This window comes from Episyrphus balteatus, chromosome 3, assembly GCF_945859705.1.
Source record: "Episyrphus balteatus chromosome 3, idEpiBalt1.1, whole genome shotgun sequence".
NCBI lineage: Eukaryota > Metazoa > Arthropoda > Insecta > Diptera > Syrphidae > Episyrphus > Episyrphus balteatus.
Window position 1 is genome coordinate 37,677,252 of NC_079136.1, and position 17,265 is coordinate 37,694,516.

General features: G+C 30.4%; 2 protein-coding genes across 9 annotated transcripts in view; both read left to right on the forward strand.

Moving 5' to 3' along the window:
- Nucleotides 1-1,967: 1,967 nt before the first annotated feature.
- Nucleotides 1,968-3,488, forward strand: LOC129914933 (THAP domain-containing protein 1-like). Its single transcript, XM_055994385.1, has 3 exons — nucleotides 1,968-2,531; nucleotides 2,908-3,163; nucleotides 3,374-3,488. Exons 1-3 carry the CDS (start codon nucleotides 2,318-2,320, stop codon nucleotides 3,486-3,488), a joined length of 585 nt encoding a protein of 194 aa, XP_055850360.1. The 5' UTR covers nucleotides 1,968-2,317.
- Nucleotides 3,489-9,327: 5,839 nt separating this feature from the next.
- The window catches only part of LOC129913111 (GATA zinc finger domain-containing protein 10), a 50,655-nt gene continuing 42,717 nt past the window's right edge, over nucleotides 9,328-17,265 (forward strand). For 5 of the 8 annotated variants that reach the window (XM_055991607.1, XM_055991614.1, XM_055991615.1 and 2 more), the window contains exon 1: nucleotides 9,328-9,846. The gene's annotated coding sequence lies outside the window, so the exon portion shown is untranslated. Of the gene's footprint in view, nucleotides 9,857-17,265 lie in introns of all 8 variants that reach the window. The other 3 variants (XM_055991608.1, XM_055991610.1, XM_055991612.1) reach the window with 2 other exon arrangements.

The window sequence follows — 17,265 nt, forward strand, 5'->3', positions numbered from 1 at the left end:
ATGATCGATAACTTGTATGGGAATTTTATCTTCGCTAAAATTTAGCTCGATCTGCGTACCAGGCTTCATTCAAAAAATTTATCACACTGCAGTATTAAAAGTTACAGAACAGTAGCACTGCCCAAGTAACAATTTTACTTGCGTAAGGTCCATTTTCTTCGATTTGGCAAGCTATAGTTTGTATAAGTTTAGTTTAAGGCTTACTTACGCAAATCATCCATTTTGGAAAAAAAGGAGGTCTCCTTAAGGCTATCTGGAAGTGTTTAGAAGAAGCCTTGTAAATAGAAGTTAAAGAAGACCTTGATAAGACCTGTTTGAACCGTTCTAAAGAAGCCTTCTATTTTCAAGTGACAGAAGGCTTTCATAAGACCTGTTCCAAGAGGTTCTTGTAAGTATGCAATGTTTTCATCTCTCAAGTATGCAATGTTTTTCACCAATAAGTATGCAAAGCTTTTATCCTACAGATATGCAATGTTTGTAACACTTTAGAAAAAACATTGCATTTTATGTGAGGTTTCAATTAGCTCCCTTTTTGCCACTCATCTTTAATATTCGAATATGGTCTACTGGTAAGGTGCTGGCTTGGTATGTAAAGGTACGTGGGATCGATTCCTGGCGGGGCCATTTGTGAAATAAAAAAAAATGTGTTCTTTTTCAATTAAAATAAAATTCTTCCCATTTCAGAACGACAGGAAAAGCATTGACATGGCCAAAAAAGAAGAAAAAACAAAATAGAAAAAAATTAAAAGAAAATAAAAATTCAACAAAATCTTTTTTTTTATTCATAAATTCAACATCTTATAACAACCTCCATAAGGCCTTATTATAACATCCAATGCAAATGATAGTTTCCTTAGCGAAGCTATAGCTTCCCTAAAATGTTTCATTGTTTTGTAAAAAGGCCTGCATAAGGTCGTTTTACGCTGTTCGTCACAAGCTATTAGCTTGTGGATTGCGTGTGGAGGAAGGTCTTGGGGAAATTCGGTAATGTGCACCAAAATGATTTGCATAAGACTTGTCCTTCTTCTTAAACAATTCAAAAAATAGCTTGCATTGACCCTTATGAAAGCTAAATTGTTACTTGGGTGGTACGCTGATAGAACTAAATTTTAGCTTCCATACAAATTATAGAAACACATTTAGCTGTTGTTTCGATAATTTGCAAGGGAGCTTAAATTTCGCTCGATCTGCGTACCAGACTTTAAGCCTGGTACGCTGCTCGCGCTAAATTTTAGCCAAGATAAAATTCCCATACAAGTTATCGATAATTTGTATGGGATCCATTTTAGCTCAGCTAAAATGTTTCGATAATTTGTATGGGAGCTAAAATTTAGCGCGAGCAGCGTACCAGGCTTTAATCAAGAAATAAATTAATTAAAAATGAAAAAAAAAGCCCTAATTATAGTTCTTATAATCCAGAAAAATGTCCCGGAAAAATAAAAAATAAGTGAAAATGAGTGAAAACTCGACACAAAAGCTAGAATTTTTTTTATTTCAGCTACATAGGTACTGATAAACGAAAAGCACATCGAAATTTTTCGTTATAACCTGTTTTCACTAGAGCCCAAATGAGATAATTTCGCAAATTAGGTCAGTTCGGATTTCAAATTTAATTTTTTTCCTATGCGATTTGACATTCGAAATGAGATAATTTGGGAAATTACCTAATTTGGGCTCTAGTGAAAACAGGCTCTTAGGGTAGTACTAGATCTACTCATGAGTAAACCACCATCTAAAGTAGAACGGGGCTAACAAATGTGAATACGATTGCTATTCCACAAAACTGTACAAAAAATTGTATTTAAAAAAAAATAGAATGCTTGTGTAAACATAGAATCGATTTTTGTAATAATTATGCCCATCACTGCGAAAATTCAACGAATGATTTCAATTTCATTTCATTCCATTTGCGCTCTTTAACCATTTGTTGTGTTCATTAACGAACGAACAAGCCACAAAAGAAAAAACAAAAAATAGATTCAAGTCAGATCTTTTCCGAAAAAAGATATTTTTGTGCAGCATAAATAAATAATGAAGTTTTCCATTTAAATTGATTCAAATAATAACGAGAAAGTAATAAAACTTTAGTTTTATAATTTAAATCGTGGCTCTACAAAAATAAAATATATTTTTGAAGTTTACAAGTTGAAGTGGTAGTGGTAGATTTTTGTAAAGAGTTTACTTCTTGCACTATTCTCTTAAATGTAATGTAATTTTATTTACTTTGTTTCCTGTTTCTCTTTTATACCGGAGGTAAAGTTTTTGCAAGTTACAGACAGTTAAATATTTAGTTTATTCAAATATCAATTAATAAACAATGGGTGGTTGTTCGGTATTTGGATGTAACAACTCAACACGAACAAAACAAACAAATACAAGTTTCCATAAATTTCCTAAACGAAATTCAAAGATTTCAAAACAATGGATTGTATTTTGCAAAAGAAAAGATCTAATTAATATTCAAAGTGCAAGAATTTGCAGTCTGCATTTTGTCAAAGATGATTTCATAAATAATATTAAATTTGACATGGGTAAGCTTAAAGTTTGGTTTGATATAGTGATGGGAACTATCGAATAAAAACTATCGATAGTTGTAGAATATTCATTCATTCGATAGTTTTAAATCATTCATTCTTAGTTACTATTTTTATTCGATTAGTTTAGTTTTATTAAACGATAGTTTTTTCATTCGAATAGTTTTTTTTATTCGATACCTAGTTTTTATTCGATAGTTTTTATCCGATAGTTTATTCGATAGTTTTTATTCAAATGAATAAATGAATGAACTATTCGATAGTTCAAATCATTCAGTTACTAACTATCTATAGTTCAAATCATTCGATAGTTTCCATCACTAGTTTCATATTTAAATTTTAAGAAAATACGAAATGATATTTATTTACATAGGCTTCACAGCGTATCGCATGTTAAAACCGGATGCAGTTCCTACCATCTACTTGAAAGGAAATTTTGAATTTGAATCAACAGAATGTTCAAAGGAAATAACGGCGGAACAAACCGAACAAAATAATCTTGAGATTTCAGTTTCGAAACAATTCGATTCGGAAATTTTAATTGAAAATGAGGAAAATGAATGTTTAAGTAATGCCAATGCTTCGGATCCGTTATCTTTAGAGAAAACAAATCAGCTATATGAAGAAATGTATGTTGTAAAAGCCGCGTTGCTTTGGAGATGGCAGACTATTATGAGTAGATGATTAGTAAATCTAGTACTGCAATCTTCTGCTCGAGTAGATAAGAATGTGAAGTTGTTGTACTAGATTTCTATTCATGAGTAGCCTCCAAGGGAATGCGGCTAAAGAATATTATATTTAAATTGCTTTCTTATTCATCATTTTGCAACTTTTTATAGAAAATTGTTACGTGCCGAAAATGAAATTTTAAATTCAAAATTGTCGAAAGCGGAAAAAACAATAACAAGCTTAAGAACACGAATAAAAGAACTGGAAATCCATCCAAATAATTGAATCATTTTTTTGCAAAACATGATAAGTCCATGATTTTAAATTTTTCAGGAGAAGAAAAAAACGTTCTATTTTCTTTTAATATGCGTAGAAAAATTTATAAAAAATATATTCTGTAGAACTCTTGCCTAGCTACAAAATACCGTTTCGTTTTTAATTTTTGGATCGATAGCTCAAAAGATAAAAAATAAAAACGCTTTTGGACTTATCATACTTTGAAAATAAACGGATGTGAAATTAGTTTTTAAATGGATATGCAATTTTGATTTTAGCTCCAATCTATCAAACAATTGTATTTGAGAATAAAATACAATGTCCGGACTGCTTATTTAACTTTAAAGTAGCTTTAAACTTAAGATTTTCAGCCATTAATCTAATATACCATTTACACAAAAAGAAGCTGTTGTTTATTTTCAAAAGATGATAAGTCCGGGACTTATTCTGTTTTTGATACTTAAAAAAATATTTCGCGTAGCTGTAAAATCGGATATAGATGGAGTAGATACTTCATATTTTAAAGACAGACGTGGTTATCCCTGGAGTACAAATTTAGTCAATAAAAAGAACTTTGAAAAAAAGTGGACTTATCATGTTTTGCAAATAAATGATTCAATTTGGAAACAGAGAATTAGCTACCCAGGATATAGAGCCTACAAAGATAGAGAGCATAAGACATTAGTAAAATAACTAAAATCTATAAACCCTAAAATAAAATTTGATAATTTTTAACTGATTTAACCGTTTTTTGTACGTATTTTATAATAAGTTTAATTTTTTCCGATTTTTTTTTTTAATTTTGGAAAATTTTTTGTATTTTTTCCTAAATTTTCGACAGAATTTATATTTTTCGTTTAATAATTTTATAAGGATTTATTTATGTATTTTATCTGAAAAGTGCATCGCGTTTATCTCGAAATATTAACGTTTCTTTTTTTTTTTCTATGAGACCTTTTATCAAATCATTTTCTCGTTTTTTTTTTCCAAATAGGAATATTCATGAAACCGCCTTAACGTGATAAGATGGTTATTGTGGTAAAGTGTTTTGATTTCTTGTAGTTTTTTCACACAATTGTATTTGGACTTGTAAATAAACACACTTTTAATATAAATAGGATTAATAATTTTGAATAAATAAGTTGACTCTGTCATTAGACAACAAAATATCAACGTCTTGCAACCGGTCTTACTTAACTCGGGGCTAAGCAACTAACATGTTACATGTAGCAACAACTTAGCACCTCGGCCATAGTTGTGTAAATTTTTGACCAGGATTAAAATCTGTGCTACCAAACTAATTTTCTATTTTTTTTTTTTTTTTCATAAATTGTTTAGAATTGGTTTACAAACGTGAAAACTGACGTTTGGAATGACAAAATATATTTGAATAGTTTTGCTAGCATACATTTTTGTATCTCTTTTTAAAACATACAAAAAAATACAAGAAAAACCCGAAAGCGCAGAATACGACAACTCCAATTTTGTTTGTGTCTGTTTTTGTTTGTGTTTGTTTTCGAAACATTCAATATGCAGTTGCAGTGCTGCCAAGATATCCAGTTAAGTCCCGAGGCATTTTTTTGTCCAGTTAAGCCCGGTGGTAATAAAAAACACACCTTTTAAAGTGTGCAGTTGCAGTTTTTCTGAAAACTGATTTATTTAGGGTAACCACTTAAAACTAGTTGCATCCTGTAGCGGTGGACTTCCTGATGACAAAAATACCCATGGCAGACATTTTAAGTGTCAAAATGTCTGCCATGGGTGTTTTTGTTATCAGGGAGTCCACCGCTACAGGATGCGAATAATTTTGGGTGGTTACCCCAAAGTCTAAAAACGCCAAAAAAAAAAACGCATTTTCGGGACAGTCTGCCGGGGGTTTGGCCTCACTTAAAATGTCTGCCATTGGTATATTTGTTATCAGTGAGTATGTGGCGTTGGTTATCAATAAATTTTAAGTGGTTACCCTCACTAAATCGATTTTCCGAAAAATGGTACTTGCGCTTTTTCTCGACAACGCCCCAAATAAATGCAGGCAGACTAAGGTATTCGTCATCACCATGACCCACGCTACCTCTGACATTCATATGAATCGGTTACCTCTCACGCAAGAAATCTGCTCCTGGCTCTTAGACTAATAGCAAAGTAAAAATAATAAAAATACAAATAAAAATATTTAAGAAAAAACATCGGAAAAAAAGAGTTTTAAAGCAAAAAAAAAAAAAACAAATTTAATTTCGTTCAAGATTTCGTTAACGAGATTTTGTATGGAACATTTCGTTTCGCTACAGCTGAGTACTAGGCTTTAATTGGCCTTATCTTCCACAAAAGCCCTGTTCCATTGGAGGTGGTAGCTTACTCGTGAGTAGAAATCTACTACAACAACCACACTTTCGTATCTCCTCGAGTAGAAGATCGTGTGTTATTTGTAGTACTCCAATGGAATCGGGCTAAAAATTTTAAAGTAGAAATTATTTAAGCAATAATTAATTCAATTTCAGCTTTTTTTTATTTTCCCACATACAGCCTAGTACGCTACTGAAGGGAAACGGAAAATTTTCAAATCTCCAAAATCGACAACAAAAAATAAATATCATCGAGTATTCTGTCAAAGTCAAAATAAAAAAATCTAAATTAATTTAAAATCAAGCAAAAACAATAGAAAATAATTTTTAACAGAAGAAATAAATGAATTTAAAGTGAAAAAACCTTCAACACTGCTCTTGGAATCAAGAAAATTGCACAAGATAATAAAAAGTAAGTGACAAATGAGTGAAAACTCTACAATTTTTCGCTAGAGCTGCGTACTGAAAAACGAAAAGCAAAACGAAATTTTTCGTTCAAGATTTCGCTATCGAATTTTTGCATGGAAAATTTCGTTTCGCTTTAGCCGCGTACTAGGCTTACGATCGCAAGCAAGCATGATGAAAAAAAATCATCAATGGAAAAATCGGCATACCTCATTTGTCATTTCTCAAGCCTGGTACGCTGCTCGCGCTAAATTTTAGCCGAGATAAAATTCCCATACAAGTTATCGATAATTTGTATGGGATCCATTTTAGCTGAGATAAAATTTTTCGATAATTTGTATGGGAGCTAAAATTTAGCGCGAGCTGCGTACCAGGCTGCAAGTGTAAATTATCTATCCACACCACAGTGTTGCCGTTATGCGACTTTAGTCGCATTTTGACCCCTTTTTTTGACCCATGCGACCATGAGACGACCTTTTGAAAAAGTGGCTATTTTGACCCTTTTTTAAAAATCTTGCGACTTTTTTGACCCCAACTCATCTCTAGAAAATATGTATGAAAAAAAAATCTATTTCCATTGAAATAATAGTGTTTCAATTCCAGAATTCAACTCGACTTTTTAATTCTGCATGAAAATCTAGCAATTCCTTCTAAGTTGTGAATCGTGAATGTATTATGTAAGTAATTTCACCACTCTCCACTCTGTATCCGTTTAACAAAACTCTGCAATTATGTCTGTGTTTGTATGTGTTCGACTGAGGTGAAAATTTCTCCGTTATTTTACTGTTTCATTTGCTATTGCTAGGGATGAGTAATTTCAAGAGTGCATCAACGATATTTTTTATCAAACCAGAAAATATCGAGGATTTTATTAATCGTTTTCTTTTAAGGCATGTGCACATGTTCTGTAACTGGATATAGATGTTGAAAAACATTTATCGCCAGTGATAAAGTTAAAGAACAGGGACCCGTAAGTGATAAAAAATTTTCAAAAATAAAAAAAAACTCTTGCAGAGCATACATTTTTTACAGACGTTTTGTATGGGAGCTGAAATTTAGCTCGATCTGGGTACAAGGCTTAAATCAATGTTAAGTTGTTTGAAAAATAGTGAAAACATATTTCAGATTAAATATCTAGCCGCGGGTAAATTTTTAACATTTATATGGATGTGAATACAAATTTATCTTTGGTTAAATTTATACATATGTCTGAATTGGGATTTACGAGGCTAAAATTTTTTTTTTAATCCAAAACAAAAGAATTAATGCTGTTACAAACACTTATAAATCTTAACAATTTACTCCGGAAACACGTTCTTCTTTGAATTTCATTTTTGATAATCTACCGTTCGCTAACAATTTATACTAGGCGTGTTTTTTTTTTCTTTATCTATATAGATTTTGAACAAAAAAACGACATCGATATATTTGAAATCAAAACAATTTACGTGTTAAAAGCAGCAAAAACTTTATCTTTATAGATTTTTGAAAAATCCAGATAATTATCCAGTTTTTACTTTCTCTCGATAAAAACAGCAGTGTTGTTGTGAATCGGTACTTTATTTGTTGTGTTATAGGTACTTTATACAGAAATATATAAAAATATTAACAACAAAAAAAGCGGAGAAAATGGGGTTTGAAAACGCTCTCATCGAAAAAATAAGCGAAATTTTGTTTGACATGATTGCATTGAAATGGCAATATTTCGAGATATACGCAATGCACTTTTCATATAAAAATCTTAAATGGATTCCGATAAGATATTTGAACAAATATATACATAAAATTACCAAAGTTTTTTTTTCGAAAAAAATAGAAATAAAAATAAAAAAGGTTTCCACGTTCGATTTTTAAAAAATCGAAAAAAAAAATTCATTATGGCTACCTTCAAACGCTTATAACACAAGAACGGAGCAACTAATGTTAATGGTCATGGTCTTAACCCTAGAATGCATATATACATATTTGTATACTTATTTCAATCTTTTGTTAAAATAGGACATACATTTTAGTATAAGTTAAATAAGAGACATTAGTTCACATATTAAGTATCGAAAAGGTTAAATACATTTTTGTTTTGTTTTATTTGATTTTTTTTTAAGTTTTAAAAATAGATTTTATTAAATAATTAATTTTTTGGGTTTCATATATTTCCGATTAATTTTTTTCATAGGTAGGTAAGTATTAGAGTGACCGCAACTCCCATAGAAAAAATTTCTTGTCGAATTTTTTTCGGGGGAACCCCATAAAATGTTCCGCCTTTGCAGATTTTTAGATAGCCAAAATTTAAAAAAAGTTTAAAAAAAAGTTTAATTTTAAATTGAGTTTGCACTTCAGCTCTTTTTGAGGTAAGTACTGAAAATTTAAATTGATGAAAAAATTTTTCTTTTTAAGTAAAACTAAACAAATTAAGCACCTGAATTATGTGTAGCAACACTACCTTTAATTTAATATATAAAAAGTGAAAATAACCCGATCTGTTTGGGAGCTAGCGCTAATTTTCTTCGAAAAACAGTGAAAAAACAAAGATTTTTGATACTTTGAGCGAGTGTCGGCACCATTTAGAGTTATCCAATCGAGCTGAAATTTTGGCTATCTAAAAATCTGCAAAGGCGGAATGGGGTTCCCCCGACCAAATTTCGAAAATCGATTTCTTGCGGTCACTCTAGTAAGTATACATATGTAATATGTAAATTATTATAATACAAATGTAAATATTCCACTAGTATTAAATGAAAATATTTTTTTTTAAGTTGTTATGTTTCAATAAATAAATAAAAAAACTTGAATTGATATTTTCGATTTCAATTTATATGGATTTGGTTTGATTTTGATTCATACACAAAAAAATTTGGAAATGCGACTTTTTTTTTTTCGTGACCCCTTTTTTTGCTTTTTTTGCGACCAGCCTAAATTTCCCAGCGGCAACACTGCCACACCACACACCCTTAACATCACTTCTCATTCCATTTTGTTCCAATACTTTTCTCTCTCTCATTTTCTGACATTCTCCATTCCACCTCCATCTCATTCTTGTGATAAAAAAAAAAAAAGAAAATTGTTCGTTCAATTTCTCAATTTTGCATTTTCCTTTTGCATTTAAGAGCAAGATTGTGGGAGGGTCGCATGTCGTTTTTGTCTTCTGGCGCTTTTCCTTCCGTATATTTTCATTTTTATTTTCTTTAATTTATTTTTTGTATGTGCTTCATTTCATCGTAGTTGTCCTTCGCGCTAAAGTAAAATTAAAATTAATTAAATTATTGAAAAAAAATTTCCACAGCGATTGTGTGAGAAAGTGAATTGCAGCTGGTGACAGTGTTTATTTGTTTTCGTGAAAATTGGAAATACCTACAAAAAAAAAATGTCAGTGACAATTTGCTACAAATTTCCTATGAATCTTTAAGGAATTCTACTCAAAATGTAATTTAACAAAAAAATAACAAAAAAAAGTTGAAACACAAAAAGACCAAATAGAAAAACAACGAGCCAAAAAATACTTATAATATAAATCGAGGCAACAACAAAAACAACAACAACAACGAAGTCTATAGAGCCTCTGGAAGCCACCAGTTCAGCTCTCCTTCACGTCAACCAACAACAACAACTTATACCTACTTTGTGTAAAAATCTGTAAAAATGCAAAACTTATTTCCTCTTTTTCTTGCTGTTATCTATTTTTTACTTTTTTTAATTCTTGATTTTCTCGTCTAGCTTTCCACTATTCTGCCTGCTTTATTCTCTTGTCCACACAAATAAAACCTTGTCTTTCTAAAGCCATTTCGATTTGCAATAAATAAAAGAATGCTCATAGTTTCGAAGCGAAATGCAAAAAAAAAGCACCCTCGCCTCGGCCTCAGTTTTTTAGTTTACAACTTTACTTAGTTTTAATTAAAATTTTCCTGAATAGCTAGTTTATTCTTGTTGTTCCTAAATAACTGCCTCTTTTTGTTAGATTTGTGTGTTGTTTGTTCAAATCCATTGATCACAAAGTGGAATTAAGGGCACCACTAATCCGATGTTCATAATTTCCATTGTTATCGGTTGGCGGCGAGGTTTTTGAGTAAATTGTTTAAGTTACTTTACCCTCCACACGCCTAAACAAATTGTATTCTCGATGTCATGTATCGCATCGGTATCTGCTCCCTTCCTTGGAAAGAGGAAAAGGAATACAAAAAAAAAACACAAAACCCGTGCTAGGTATATGCTACGCGCTATGGGTTGATGATGCTGCTAAATATAAACCTTGGAATTTCTTCTCTCTCTCTGGTGGCGATGCTGGGTAAACATAGGCATACAAAGAATGTCACTCGTTGCGGAATGTGTACATAGGTACCTTACCTACATAGAATTTCTGTTTTTTTCTTTCTTTTTTTCATTTGAATCTATGTCACGAATTCCATATGATGGAATCCACCACCTGGTAGAGGTACCTTGTACGTGCATACATTTAGGTTTTTTTTTGTTGCAATGTTTTGAATTTATAAAATATATATTAAGGAGGATAACTTTTCAGGGACATTCGTCTTTATTTTGTAACTCGTTTACAACTGCAGTGTAGAGTATGCATGTTTGTGTTGGTTAACCAGAAGTTGTATATCTGCTTTAATTTGTATACGATAAGGTCTTTTGTAAATCCATAAAGTTTGAAAAGAGATAAGTGTCAAGTTGGTAGAACACTTTTAAAGCATTGACTATGTATGAATTTTTTCTATTAGCTCAGTTTTTCCACTTATAATGTAGGTATTCGAATCAAACGTTAAATGGAAGTTTTTGACCTTGGACTTCAAATATCAGAAAAAAAATATTAAGTGATTCAAGAAAAGGAATGCAAAACATTCAAAAAAAGACATACTTTCGTTGCAAAAATGAGGAGGTCGTTAGCTGAAGATAGATTTCAAGATTGCAATAAGTTGTCCAACAACAACAAGGATCAGTAACAAAACAGAACCACTGACTGACCAGAGTAGCTTATATTAAAATAAAGTTTTAATGTAGGCGCCTACACATTTTGAAAAGTATTATTTTAAAAAAAAAATATTTTACCATTTGATTTCTAAGTGAAAAAATTTCAAAAAAATTTTGGTTTTTGCAACGGTTTTAAAAAAAAATAATTTCGAGTTTTTTTTTTTTTCGAATCTTTCCAGTATGATAACCAGGGATAGGATCTTGTAGACCTAAAAACTTAAAAAAAGGCTAAATAAAACTCCCAAAAAGGCAAAAAAGGCATTTATTGAGAAAAAGCATGTAATATAAAAATTAATTGTAGTAATTTTGAACAATCTTGAGTTTTTTTTTCAATTTAAGGTAAAAATCGCCAACGACGAGTCAATTTTTGGCGTGAGGCGAAGCTTTTCAACTCGTTTAAACGTAAGCTGCAAGTCGGGCGATATATCGCGCGGCTAAAATCGACTCGTGAAAAGTCGGCATAAGAGGAGCTTAAGATTAAATTAAATAGTTAAGCACTTGACATCACCCACTACAACATTTGCCGGTAGCTCTTGATTTGTTTCCCCATTTATCACTCAATTTACTTGTTCAACTCTCTCGAGTCCCTTATTGCCCAAAAAACTGATTTGTACTTCTCAACAACATCTTTTTCGACTGCCCCTTTCGCGGCTTCCAAATATCTCTTGATTGTCAAAATATGGAGAACTTTTCCAATCGAATATTGTAAATTGAGTAAGTTAGCTTTTGAACCCTGATACGTGTCGGTTGCGGTTGTGTGGTGTAATTAGTGAATCCCTAATATACATAGATGTATTGAGTAAGTAATACCTATATGGAGTAAGTTAGCTTTTTGTTTGTATTTGAGTGTTTTGTGTGTAGGCATTACTTTAAAGACGCTAAAAAGATAAAAAAACATAGAAAAAGCAAAAAAAGGCAATGACAAGAGAAAAGGCAAAAAAAAAGCAAAATAAAATACATATTATTTGGCACGAGGGGGACGTGAAACGTGTTTGTTTTTAATCTATAGTGTCATACGATTGAGCAAGAAAAAAAGGCAAATTCCACTACATTCTATCCCTGATGATAACTCTAGAGCTAGAGTCAAAAAATTATAAGAATTTTTTCAAAAAGAAGCATTTTTTTAGTATAAGAGAAGGTGTCTATCTTCCCGCGTTTGGCCAGAATAACATCAACAATAAGATCATTAAAACGCATGGAAAATTCTTAAAAACTAAATTTCTTGGCACGCTCAGAGTGAATCCGAATAAAAATTTCTATTTTTCAACTTTCTCAAAAACTAGAAGGCGTGGGAACATTTCATGGTTTTCTGTGTTTAAAAAAAGAATCATTTGATGCACTTTTCTTTATCATTTAATTTTGTATTAAAATCCATAGTCTTGAAATGAATTATTTCAAAAACTGTTGAATAATTACCTTTATTAAAAAAAATAGAATAAATTGTAACATTTCGGGTTTTGAAAAAGGTTTGATTCGTAACTGTGTGTTACCGCTTTTATTTATTTTATTATTTTGAGACTTTTTTTTTACGAAATTGCCCTTTACTTGGCGAAGTAAAAAAATGCTTGTTGTTGACCCCTCTTAAAATAAAGTTAATTTTATTTATTTATTCCGAATTCGAAAAAAAAACTTGGGTTTCTCAATTCTTTCTGCCTGTCCAAGGTACCAACTATTTGCTTGAAACTAGGTATCTAGTTCCCCTGTCGAAAGGGGAAATAAGAGATTTTTAAGGACCAAAATTAAAGGTATTTGCCTTATGGAAAAGGTGTTTTTTTTTTTAACTTAAAAACGGCTCTAATAAATAATTTTGATTAAAAATAATACATTATGTACAATCATGTACTACCGCACATGTAGTCCTACTTTAAAAATAAAAAAAAATATTTTTGAAACGGCACACACAGGTAAATTTTCCCAAAAACATGGCCAAAATTATTTTTTGTGTTTATTCAATTTATTATTGCATGATTATATCAAAATAAGATAATTTCCATAAAATTCACCATTTTTAAGTAAATTTACACGAAAATTCACAAAAAAGAAGCAAAAAATGAAAAAAGTCGTTTTTTTTTTACTTTACGCTATAGGGTTTCTTTCATTTGACATTTAATAATACAATACTTATTCATTAAATAGATTGAAAAAAACAGTTGAACAGTCGTTATTATAAATAAATAAATAATGCAGGCATAGATAACAACTATATACATAAATAAATAGACCGAGAGCCAGCGACCTAAAGTTTGCAGGTAATTGCTTAGTATTCACCCCTATGAAATATGTTTAAGGACATCCCCAGGCATGTTACTGCAAAAAAAAAAGTCTCGTGAGACGTGGCAAAAACGGTCTGCCAAGCACTTGAATGTGAAAAAAATTTTAAATTAAGAACTCGACCTTAAATCAAAAAAAAAATATTTAAAGAGAACGGCAACACTTGCAAAACTAAACGATACCTTTTTTTAAAGGTAAAAAGTTATGCTACTTTTTGGTTTTTATATAAATGTTTTTTGATGAATAGTTTTTGAAACAAAAAATTTCAAACACAAAATTTTGAAAAAAAATTCAAAAAAAGTTCAAACAGTTTTTTTTTTTCATAAAATTTACCCAATCAAGTATTATTTTTTTTTTGTTTTAATTTCTCTTATATATTTTGAGTCAAACACCGAAAACTAAAAGTCAAAATCTCTTTTACTTTTCGAGAAAACTGAAAATTACCAAACCTTCTATTTTTTCAACCAACGCCAAAATTACGGCTATTAATTATGTCTTTCAGAAAGGAAGTAAGATGTTCACGGGTTTTATTGCAGGAATCGTTCAATGGGTTATAAAAAAGATAAAACCGCGGAGTGCTATTAAATGAGAGGGTGGGAACTGGAGATAGGGGTGCAAAAGCCCCTTTTTTGGTTTTTTCAATATATCTCGTAAACAAAGCATAATTTTGAGATATTGTTCTTAATAAATTTTGTAGAGAATAAAATTTCCTATAATAATAATGTTTTTTAATAATTTATAAAAAAAATTTTCTTAACAAAACAGTCAAAACAAACAAAAAAAAATCAAACAAAATCAATTTTTTTAGTTTTTTTACTTTTTTGGTTGTGTCTCTTATTTGGGCTGAGATAGACATTAACATTGCTCTAATAAAACATAGAAAATTAAATTTTCTTTGAAATGCTGGTCTCATCAAATTTTTTCATTGAAAATTAACCAAAATATAGCCATTTGAACCTATCTTTTTTTCGCAGATTCAGTTTTTCTCAAGTAAAAAAGAAAAATTAGAGGGGAAAGTACTATAACTTAGCAACCAAGAATTGATAGCGGTTTTTTGTAGAAGGGTTAAATACAATCATTTTTTACTATGGGAGGGGGTGTCTATCTTCCCCCGTTTAGGCGGAAGGGGTTATTAAAAAAAAGAAAAATACTTAAAATCAAAAAAAATTATTAAAAAACAACGGTAACACTTACAGTTATGAACGATACTTTTTTCAAAAGCTTAAATTATACACTTAATTTAAATTTTTAAGTTAAGTTATTTGAATCAATAGTTTTCAAAATAAATGAATGAGCCTGGTAAAGAAAGTAGTTTTTGCATTTTTTAATTTTTTAAGGAAAACAAGAAGGCATAGGAACATAATGATTTTCAGTTTTTGATAAGAAATCAATTGAGGCTGTTTACTTTATGGATAAACTTCGTATTGAAATCCAAAGTCATTCTTAAAATAGTAATCAACGTGTTTTTTAAACTTTTTTTTCTAAAATTTTGACTTTGAAATCGTTTATTTCGAAATAGTCGGTTTAAATAACTTAACTTAAAAATTTAAATTTAGTGTATAATTTTAGCTTTCGAAAAAAGTATCGTTCATAACTGTAAGTGTTACCGTTGTTTTTTAATAAATTTTTTTGATTTTAAGTATTTTTCTTTTTTTTAATAACCCCTTCCGCCTAAACGGGGGAAGATAGACACCCCCTCCCATAGTAAAAAATGATTGTATTTAACCCTTCTACAAAAAACCGCTATCAATTCTTGGTTGCTAAGTTATAGTACTTTCCCCTCAAATTTTTCTTTTTTACTTGAGAAAAACTGAATCTGCGAAAAAAAGATAGGTTCAAATGGCTATATTTTGGTTAATTTTCAATGAAAAAATTTGATGAGACCAGCATTTCAAAGAAAATTTAATTTTCTATGTTTTATTAGAGCAATGTTAATGTCTATCTCAGCCCAAATAAGAGACACAACCAAAAAAGTAAAAAAACTAAAAAAATTGATTTTGTTTGATTTTTTTTTGTTTGTTTTGACTGTTTTGTTAAGAAAATTTTTTTTATAAATTATTAAAAAACATTATTATTATAGGAAATTTTATTCTCTACAAAATTTATTAAGAACAATATCTCAAAATTATGCTTTGTTTACGAGATATATTGAAAAAACCAAAAAAGGGGCTTTTGCACCCCTATCTCCAGTTCCCACCCTCTCATTTAATAGCACTCCGCGGTTTTATCTTTTTTATAACCCATTGAACGATTCCTGCAATAAAACCCGTGAACATCTTACTTCCTTTCTGAAAGACATAATTAATAGCCGTAATTTTGGCGTTGGTTGAAAAAATAGAAGGTTTGGTAATTTTCAGTTTTCTCGAAAAGTAAAAGAGATTTTGACTTTTAGTTTTCGGTGTTTGACTCAAAATATATAAGAGAAATTAAAACAAAAAAAAAATAATACTTGATTGCGTAAATTTTATGAAAAAAAAAAACTGTTTGAACTTTTTTTGAATTTTTTTTCAAAATTTTGTGTTTGAAATTTTTTGTTTCAAAAACTATTCATCAAAAAACATTTATATAAAAACCAAAAAGTAGCATAACTTTTTACCTTTAAAAAAAGGTATCGTTTAGTTTTGTAAGTGTTGCCGTTCTCTTTAAATATTTTTTTTTTGATTTAAGGTCGAGTTCTTAATTTAAAATTTTTTTCACATTCAAGTGCTTGGCAGACCGTTTTTGCCACGTCTCACGAGACTTTTTTTTTTGCAGTAACATGCCTGGGGATGTCCTTAAACATATTTCATAGGGGTGAATACTAAGCAATTACCTGCAAACTTTAGGTCGCTGGCTCTTAGACTAAAACATGTATGTGTGTATATCATTCAATGACTTGTGAGTTGTGAAACTGTAACTATAAGTCTGCTTGCTCGATCTCTGGTTCTATTAGAAACTGAAGTATTTCAGAGGGAAACGCATTTTTTGTTTTAGGATTTAGTTTTCTCAAACCACTTATTATTAATGGGTCAGAAGAGACCAAGAGATTATAAAACACATCTTCCATATTTTGCTGCCTCGAAAATTTTCTTGAGAAACTTTCTCGAAACGCTTTATATCTTTGTTTCGTGATTCTTGGGCTTCTTCGCCGAGCTGTCCAATGAATGAAAAAATTTTATTGAGGCTTTAGTTTGGATACATATGGTTATTATGAAACTAAGTTAATTTTCCTTCAACAACTATTGAAAGTGCTTCTTCTGCTGTATATGGAATAATTTTCTGGTCAATTTTTTTCAAAGCTTTTGATATTTTTCAGCACGTGAAGGAGTTGAAAATATTATATTTTTCATTACATTTGATGAACAAGTTTCCCTTTTTCTCGCAGTTGCATGGCGCAGCATAGCTTAATTCTTCGGCATTATAGTTAGAACGTAAATCTTCTGTTTTACGTCTCTTTGACCGTTCGCTTAGGTCTGAAAAATCCATTTGAGTCCGTCCAACAAAGCCATGGGCTCAGCATGGAAACGATATTTCATATTGCAACCAATTTATATTTTGTTTTAAGAAGGTGTTGTTATTTCTGGAGGCACTCCAGCCATCTTCTTCTATGTTCATATATGCAAAATCAAAATCCGTTAAATTTTTCTCTATTTGCTCCGAAATTTCAATATTTCAACCTTTGGTACCAAAAAAATTAATGTTTTCTGTAATGTCACGTGACGAACAGCTTTTTAAAAATTCAGAAAGCTTATTTCTTGAAAGAAAAATGAAAGTTAATTACGATCCTGTGTCAAAAAAGAAAAATCTAATTAAAAAAAAAAAAA